Source organism: Oncorhynchus mykiss, chromosome 5, assembly GCF_013265735.2.
Source record: "Oncorhynchus mykiss isolate Arlee chromosome 5, USDA_OmykA_1.1, whole genome shotgun sequence".
Lineage (NCBI taxonomy): Eukaryota > Metazoa > Chordata > Actinopteri > Salmoniformes > Salmonidae > Oncorhynchus > Oncorhynchus mykiss.
Genome location: NC_048569.1, coordinates 30,478,187 through 30,487,390, shown reverse-complemented (window position 1 = coordinate 30,487,390; position 9,204 = coordinate 30,478,187). Strand labels below are relative to the sequence as shown.

Here is a 9,204-nt window from a genome sequence, read left to right as displayed (position 1 = left end):
AGGCCCAGCATTGTCTGCTCTCCTTGTCTCATCTCTTTGTCTCCTGCATTTAACCCTCAAACCCTCTCCCACCACTCCTAACTCTGCATAACATACCCCGGCTAGAGAGCTAATCGCCCACCCACCAGCGGCAGTGGAAGACGTTATGTGTGTTCCTCTCTTCATTAAACATAGCCCTAACCCTGACAGGGCAATCTGCTTCAAAAATGGCAACATCCCTCTACGGGAGATGCTCTCTAATCCCATCCATCCAGAAAATACTTCTGTTACCTCCCATGTTCCCTATCTGCCCGGCAGAGACGTGTGTGTGTGTGCGTACTTGTGTCCGTGTAGAGGGGGCTGGAGGGTCTTTGGCGCTGCAATTATCTCAGGTCTTCGTGTTATTCCCACTTCTCCTGGCTCACATTAGAGACAGTAATAGCCTCTCTCCAAGCTAATACTGGTACCGTGAAACTGGGCCATGCTCCCAGGGATCTCTAGCTAGCTAGGCACTAAGAACTCAAGGGGAGAGCTGGAGCGCTGGGGAGGTGCAGAGAGACACACTGCAAATGTACTGTAGATGTGCTAGAGTGTGACTGTCTGACTGACTGACTGACTGACTAACAACCACGGGGGCTACAGGGGGGCATGTCAACACCAACAGTAGATCACATTGCGAGATAAAGAACTGCATTGATGTACTAGAAATGTGCAACAACAAAGTAATAACATAGTATTGTACCCATGTGTAAAGTACTTAAGTACTACTGAAGTATTTGGGGGTACCTGTACTTCACAATTTAAAGAATTGACAACTTTTACTTTTCACTACATTCCTAAAGAAAATAACAAACGTTTTACTCCATACACTTTCCTTAGTACCCAAAAGTACTCATTACCGGACAGGAAAGGACAGGAAAATGGTCCAGTATACGCACTTATCAAGAGAACATCCCTGGTCATCCATACTGCCTCTGGCGGACAAACTAAACACACATGCTTCATTTGTGAATTATGTCTACGTGTTGGAGTGTGTCCCTAAATAAATAAAAACAAGAAAATGGTGCCGTCTGGTTTGATTAAAATAAGGAATTTGAAATGATTTGTATTTTTACTTTTGATACAGGATTAGACATTTTTTTTTCAATTTTCTCCTAAAATGACATACCCAAATCTAACTGCCTGTAGCTCAGGACCTGAAGCAAGGATATGCTTATTCTTGGTACCATTTGAAAGGAAACAACTTTAAGTTTATGGAAATGTGAAAGGAATGTAGTAGAATATAACACAATAGATACAGTAAAATATAATACGAAGAAAAAAACAACCATTCTTTTGTATTTTTTGTACCATCATCTTTGAAATGCAAGAGAAAGGCCATAATGTATTTTTCCAGCCCAGGTGCAATGTAGATTTTGGCCGCTAGATGCCATCAGTGCATGTGCACAGTTTTAGACTGATCCAATGAACCATTGCATTTCTGTTCAAAATGTTGTATCAAGACTGCCCAAATGTGCCTAATTTGTTTATTAATAACTTTCATGTTCAAAATTGTGCACTCTCCTCAAACAATAGCATGGTATTCTTTCACTATAATAGCGACAGTAAATTGGACAGCGAAGTTAGATTAACAAGAATTGAAGATTTCTGCCAATATCAGATATGTCTATGTCCTGGAATATATTGTTGTTACTTACAACCTCATGCTAATCGCATTAGCCTACGTTTGCTCAACCGTCCCGTGGAAGGGACACCGATCCCGTTGAAGTCAAGTATATTTCAGCAATTAGATTTACAATTTGATACTTAAAGCTGCAATATGTAACTTTTTGGGCTACGGACCAAATTCACATAGAAATATCAGTTATCGGTCTGTCATTCTCAGTGAAAGCAAGTCTAAGAAGCAGTATGTGCGCTATTTCTATGCTCCACATTCTTAAATTTAATTTTTGCGTATTTTTCTTCCAGTTTTGTACACCAGCTTCAAACAATATTTTTTGTAATTGAAAATACATTTCACAGCGGTTCGGATGGCACAACAAAGAATTTTAGCAATGAGGAAATGGCGAAGTGATTTCTGCAAAGTTCACAATTAAATATATATTAAACCAAATACTTTAAGACTTTTACTCATAATAATATTTTACTGGGTGACTTTCACCAATGTATACTACAGAGTTATACATGTAATGGAGCATGAAAGATGCACATATGCATATTACTGTCAAGTCCCACTATAAAATCAAAGAAAACGCCTGCCTATCAGCACCCATTGTCTGGTGCCTACAGTCAGTCCTGCTCTGACCTACTGTACTAGATGTTTCCACCATGTCAGTTCATCAGGGTTGTTAAAACACAGCTGCTGTTGCTTTGAAGTGGATCCCTTATACATCCCACCTTCCTGTTCCACCCGGTGGCTCTGTTTCCCACGGTGTACTGGATCCCCTCTCCACACCTCCAGGCAGCCCCATCCACTACAGCCAGGGAAAGGCGTAGAGGGTAAAGGGATAGGAGGTAACCTTTGGGTTTGTTTTTGCCCTGTCTGCCACTCTGGCTGTTTGCAGTAGATTATGTGCCTGGCCCTGCACCGTGTACACAGAGCACACACATACCTCGCCTCTGTGTGTCTGTGTGTTTGTTTCAAGTTTTAATGTCACATGCACAAGTACAGTGATATGCCTTTCTTGCAAGCACTAACCCCAACAATGCAGTAATCAATAGCAAAGTCATACTAAAAATAACAAGGTGTGTGTGTGTGTGTGTGTGTGTGTGTGTGCATGTGCGAGTCTGCATAACATGGCATAGCTGCACATGTCCCTGTTATTCCCCACTATGAGGACAACAACAACAACATGGAGATATCATGGAGCAAGAGACAGTAGGGTCCTCACGTTCTTTTACCACAGAGTAAATAAGAATGTGGGTTTCCAGAGTCGTTCTATGGCATAGAGGTAGACTGTTTAAAAACAGAGCAGGCAAACACACTGGGACAGAAATGTGCTTTTGCACGAGCTCCTGAGAGCATCTGAATTCTGTCTGGAAATATAGTAGTACATTATTTTCTAACCAAGGCAAATGCTGAACATAGAAATGTTCCTACATTGTTCAGTATATATAAGTCAACACTGCACGGACCCGTCCCCTCTTAACTGAGCCATCTGCCAAATGTAAATCTAAATGATCAACATTACCCACCTAACAAACCACAGAGACCACATAAGAAATCCAGGCCAATTATTAAAAGACAAGGCCAATCTTTAGCTACAAGTTGAAGTCTCCTCAAAATAGTTTTAATCACACGGGAGTCCTCTCACCCAGCGACTGGCAAATGAGATTCAGAAGAGAGGTCAGCTGGCCTCCTAACAGCTTTTCAGTAGTACCCCACAGAGCCTAAAACATCATCTCCCTCCTTCTCTCCCTCCCTCTCCCTATTTCTTCCTAATGCAGCAGAGAGCACACAGAGCATACTACCCATGGGTTCCAACTTCTTACCTTTCCAGGTACTTCTCCGAGAAGTCAACCATAGCGGGGAACATGGGCACAAGTCTTTAGGGTCCTGTGTGTAGTCCTGTGTGTATAGTGTGTGTGTCAGAGCGTCAGAGCGCTGTGCTCGGGGCAGGGGTAATTCAGTTGTCACATTCCTCTAACCCGGAGAGGCTCTGCTGTAGCTTTATATAGTCCAGGGGCCAGGGGAGGCGGGCTCAAGGCTCACCCAATCACAAGGTGCTATTCTGAGAGGATGGAGCTGCATTCTATCTAAGCCCGAACAAGCCTGGGTTTGATGGGGAAGGAAATGCTTTCATTTCACAAATATATAATCACTTAATAGCTACTACTGTTACAACTACACATGTTACTGCTGTAAACCCTCTAATACTAGACTATTACAAATACTGCAACAAAAATATTGACCTTGTAGAACTCGCTATTACTACTACTACAGCAATATGACATCCATCTTCACTATCACTAGTAGACATAACTAGAGAATCCATTTCCACCATTTGATTTTTCCCTGTCATGTAGCACAACAACAGGTGGATATTATACTAGCACATCTAGTGTAATGTTATCCTTTCATCTGGTGTGTGTGTGTGCGTGTGTGTGTAAGTGTGTGAAAGCGCGCGCGCGTGTGTGTGTGTATGGAGTGGCGAGGAATGAGAGAAAGAGGGAGAGGGGGCTAGGTGAGGAGATAGTGGCCTGTCTAGTAAGCCTGCCCGGATAAAGGCCATACCTACTCAGCATTAAACTCAGGTTCCCTCTTACAAACTTTGTCTAGAATTCAATCAAATATGCTCTTCAAAAACCTACACATTCTGCTTCCTGAGGCTCCTAACGTTTCAGCTACAACAGACTCTCGCTATAGGCCATCCAAAAACCAGGTGTCACCACTCTGTGTCTGCATAAACTTAACACAGGTACAGTATGACTGATGACTCCTGCTCCCTCCCCACTCTACTGGCCAGTATCTAGCACGGTCAACCGGTGTGAGCTACAACAACCACCTCAAAGCAGACACTAAGGCTATGCCACAGTCACCAGTTAGCCCTTACCCAGCACAATTCATTAATACTTATTAGCCAATTAACAGTCCAAGCTTAATGTCCATTATAGTCTTGAATAGCAGAGTATTAAATACCAGTAAACATTGTTGCAATTGTTTTCCATTCCACAAAGAGTTCTAGGTTTATTCCTACTCAGGATTCTGAACGTGAGATACAAATGCACAACTCAAACATGTCCAGCAACATCAATGCACGATTTATGCAAAACATCAAGTTGCACTCGCATTGAGCCCATATTGCATAGTTTTCCTAAAAACAATCTCATGTGTTGATTTTCTCCCTACTTACATAAGTGGAAATGTGTTAAACATGGGGCTTTAAGGGTTCTACAGACCTTACGTGAACTACGCATATCACAAAATGGGCGGCTACTTGTAGAACATAGTCCTGCTTACATGGCAGGTGTTGCTATATCAACAGATTTTTGCACAGATTCAAATCTGTGACTCTAGGGAGAGTTCATTCCGCTGTTTTGGGGGCAGTATTGTGTAGGCAATGAAGCTGTTGCTTGGAAAAAGTATGTGAACCCTTTAGAATTACCTGGACATCTGCATAAATTGGTCTTAAAATGCTATCTGGTCTTCATTTAACTCACAACAATAGACAAACACAGTCTGCTTAAACGAATAGCACACAAACAATTATAACTGAACACACCGTGTAAACATAAACAGTGCAGGTTGGGAAAGTATGTGAGCCCTTGAATTTAATAACAGGTTGACCCTCCTTTGGCAGCAATAAATTCAACCAAACGTTTCCTGTAGTTGAGATCGGCACAACGGTCAGGAGGAATTTTGAACCATTTCTCTTTACAAACTGTTTAACTTCCACAATATTCTTGGGATGTCTGGTGTGAACGTCTCTCTTGAGGTCATGCCACAGCCTCTCAATCGGGTTGAGGTCAGGACTGACTGGGCCACTCCAGAAGGTGGAGTCCAGAAGGTGTTCAAGCCATTCTGTTGTTGATTTATGTCTGTGTTTTGGGCTGTTGTCCTGTTGCAACACCTAACTTCTGTTGAGTTTCAAATGGTGGACAGATAGCCTTACATCTTCCTGCAAAATGTCCTGATAAACTTGGGAATTCATTTTTCGATGATAGCAAGTTGTCCAGGCCCTGAGGCAACAAAACAGCCCCAAACCATGATGCTCCCTCCAACATAGTTTACAGTTTGGTTGAGGTTTTGATGTTGGTGCGCTGTGCCTGTTCCTTCCAAACAACACAAATTTAGTTTCATCTGTCCACAGAATATTTTGCCAGTAGCGCTGTGGAACATCCAGGTGCTCATTTGCAAACTTCACATGTACAGCAATGTTTTTTTGGACAGCAGTTGCTTCTTCCGTGGTGTCCTCCCGTGAACACTTTTCTTGTTTAGTGTTTTACTTATTGTAGACTCGTCAACAGATATGTTAGCATGTTCCAGAGATTTTTGGAAGTTTTTAGCTGACACTAGGATTATTCTTAACCTCATTGAGCATTCTGCACTGTGCTCTTGCAGTCATCTTTGCAGGATGGCCACTCCTAGGGAGAGTAGCAACAGTGCTGCAATTTCTCCATTTATAGACAATTTGTCTTACCGTGGACTGACTTTTAGAGATACTTTTGTAAACCTTTCCAGCTTTATGCAAGGAAGCAATTCTTAACCTTAGGTCTTCTGAGATCTCTTTTGTTTGAGGCATGGTTCTTCTCAGGCAATGCTTCTTGTGAATAGCAAACCAAATTTTGTGAGTGTTTTTTTATGGGGCAGGGCAGCTCTAACCAAAATCTCCAATCTCGTCTCATTGATTCGACTCCAGTTTAGTTGACTCCTGACTCCAATTAGCTTTTGGTAAAGTCATTAGGCTAGGGGTTCACATACTTTTTCCAACCTACACTGTGAATGTTTAAATTAAATAAATGTATTCAATATAGACAAGAAAAAATAAGAAACAATAATTTGTGTGTTATTAGTTTAAGCATACTGTGTTTGTACAATGTTGTGACTTAGACGAAGATCAGATCAAATTTTATGTCAAATTTATGCAGAAATCCAGGTAAATCCAAAGGGTTCACATAATTTTTTATGTGCTGTGCATCTAAAGTAGAATTTTGCATTGATAACTAAATATAATCTCAGCGACTGTTTAAACAACGAAAGGTATTTTGTTGAGAAGTAAAATGATATGAAGCTCTATTGCTATCTGATGGAACTGAACACATTGAAGCAGCATATTAAACTGGGATAATACTGTAAGTCACACTAGCAAGTATAACAATATTGCTAGGGCATATTATTTAATAATAAATCTGATTGTTTCACATGGAGGTGTGGAAAACTAAAGGCTAGCTAGCTTGCTATGCTTTTGTCAGGCTCAAGTCAGTTAGCTACTGCTAGCAAGGGATGACGCCTCTTCTTTGATTTCACCCCAAATGAGAAGACAATAAAAATAAAAAAAACACGGACCATGTTAAACAAAAGGCGTGCATTGATCCAAAAAATCTGACTCCATCCAAGTACACACTCGGTAAATGACGGCCTTAAGGGGGTCTTTGAGCCACAGGATTGATCTACAGCTTTGTATCCTGACCTGGCCTCCTACGTGTGTATGGGGGGCCTCTGAGAAGACTGAAGGTTGCATAGTGTATACACTCTTTGGTGATTGTACCAGGAGTTAGATCACGAGGAGATACAGTGCCTTGCGAAAGTATTCGGCCCCCTTGAACTTTGCAACCTTTTGCCACATTTCAGGCTTCAAACATAAAGATATAAAACTGTATTTTTTTGTGAAGAATCAACAACAAGTGGGACACAATCATGAAGTGGAACGACATTTATTGGATATTTCAAACTTTTTTAACAAATCAAAAACTGAAAAATTGGGCATGCAAAATTATTCAGCCCCTTTACTTTCAGTGCAGCAAACTCTCTCCAGAAGTTCAGTGAGGATCTCTGAATGATCCAATGTTGACCTAAATGACTAATGATGATAAATACAATCCACCTGTGTGTAATCAAGTCTCCGTATAAATGCACCTGCACTGTGATAGTCTCAGAGGTCCGTTAAAAGCGCAGAGAGCATCATGAAGAACAAGGAACACACCAGGCAGGTCCGAGATTCTGTTGTGAAGAAGTTTAAAGCCGGATTTGGATACAAAAAGATTTCCCAAGCTTTAAACATCCCAAGGAGCACTGTGCAAGCGATAATATTGAAATGGAAGGAGTATCAGACCACTGCAAATCTACCAAGACCTGGCCGTCCCTCTAAACTTTCAGCTCATACAAGGAGAAGACTGATCAGAGATGCAGCCAAGAGAACCATGATCACTCTGGATGAACTGCAGAGATCTACAGCTGAGGTGGGAGACTCTGTCCATAGGACAACAATCAGTCATATATTGCACAAATCTGGCCTTTATGGAAGAGTGGCAAGAAGAAAGCCATTTCTTAAAGATATCCATAAAAAGTGTTGTTTAAAGTTTGCCACAAGCCACCTGGGAGACACAAACATGTGGAAGAAGGTGCTCTGGTCAGATGAAACCAAAATTGAACATTTTGGCAACAATGCATAACGTTATGTTTGGCGTAAAAGCAACACAGCTCACACCCTGAACACACCATCCCCACTGTCAAACATGGTGGTGGCAGCATCATGGTTTGGGCCTGCTTTTCTTCAGCAGGGACAGGGAAGATGGTTAAAATTGATGGGAAGATGGATGGAGCCAAATACAGGACCATTCTGGAAGAAAACCTGATGGAGTCTGCAAAAGACCTGAGACTGGGACGGAGATTTGTCTTCCAACAAGACAATGATCCAAAACATAAAGCAAAATCTACAATGGAATGGTTCAAAAATAAACATATCCAGGTGTTAGAATGGCCAAGTCAAAGTCCAGACCTGAATCCAATCGAGAATCTGTGGAAAGAACTGAAAACTGCTGTTCACAAATGCTCTCCATCCAACCTCACTGAGCTCGAGCTGTTTTGCAAGGAGGAATGGGAAAAATTTTCAGTCTCTCGATGTGCAAAACTGATAGAGACATACCCCAAGCGATTTACAGCTGTAATCGCAGCAAAAGGTGGCGCTACAAAGTATTAACTTAAGGGGGCTGAATAATTTTGCACGCCCAATTTTTCAGCTTTTGATTTGTTAAAAAAGTTTGAAATATCCAATAAATGTTGTTCCACTTCATGATTGTGTCCCACTTGTTGTTGATTCTTCACAAAAAAATACAGTTTTATATCTTTATGTTTGAAGCCTGAAATGTGTCAAAAGGTCGCAAAGTTCAAGGGGGCCGAATACTTTCGCAAGGCACTGTAAAGTCTGGAAAGGTTCAAGACACATACGGAGGCCCAGAGGGATGGTTGAGAGGTCTTCACCAATGAAGGGGGGAGGAATGAAAGACAGAGCCAGGGGGGGGGAAGAAGGAGCATGATTTACAAAGACAAGGCTTCAGGTTTCAGACTGAATTCGGTCTCCTGGTAAAAGAAAACAATGGAGAAAGTGAAATCTGATGGATGGATGTGAAAAGGAGATAAAAATAATCCCTGTTAAAGAAGAGGTCATGGGGTTAGGAGGGACAGGTGCAGTTTACAGCTACATAGTTGAGTAACTCAATAGATTGTCACGGGTTCGAATAAAGGACATTGTAGATTCATCTTGAGCAAAGTGCTTAATCAAGGTA

At 41.6% G+C, this 9,204-nt stretch overlaps 1 protein-coding gene across 11 annotated transcripts in view; it reads right to left on the bottom strand.

The window, feature by feature from the left end:
- rgs3a (regulator of G protein signaling 3a) overlaps positions 1-9,204 on the bottom strand; it is a 156,155-nt gene that overhangs the window by 8,570 nt on the left and 138,381 nt on the right. Inside the window, exon 1 of one of the 11 annotated variants that reach the window (XM_021602443.2) lies at positions 3,472-3,655. The exons of 7 other annotated variants lie outside the window; for them this stretch is intronic. In XM_021602443.2, coding sequence (XP_021458118.1) covers positions 3,472-3,515 — 44 coding nt within the window. In that variant the 5' untranslated portion in view covers positions 3,516-3,655. Of the gene's footprint in view, positions 899-3,471; positions 3,656-9,204 lie in introns of those variants that run through there. 3 more of the 11 variants (XM_021602442.2, XM_036977267.1, XM_036977266.1) reach the window with 3 other exon arrangements.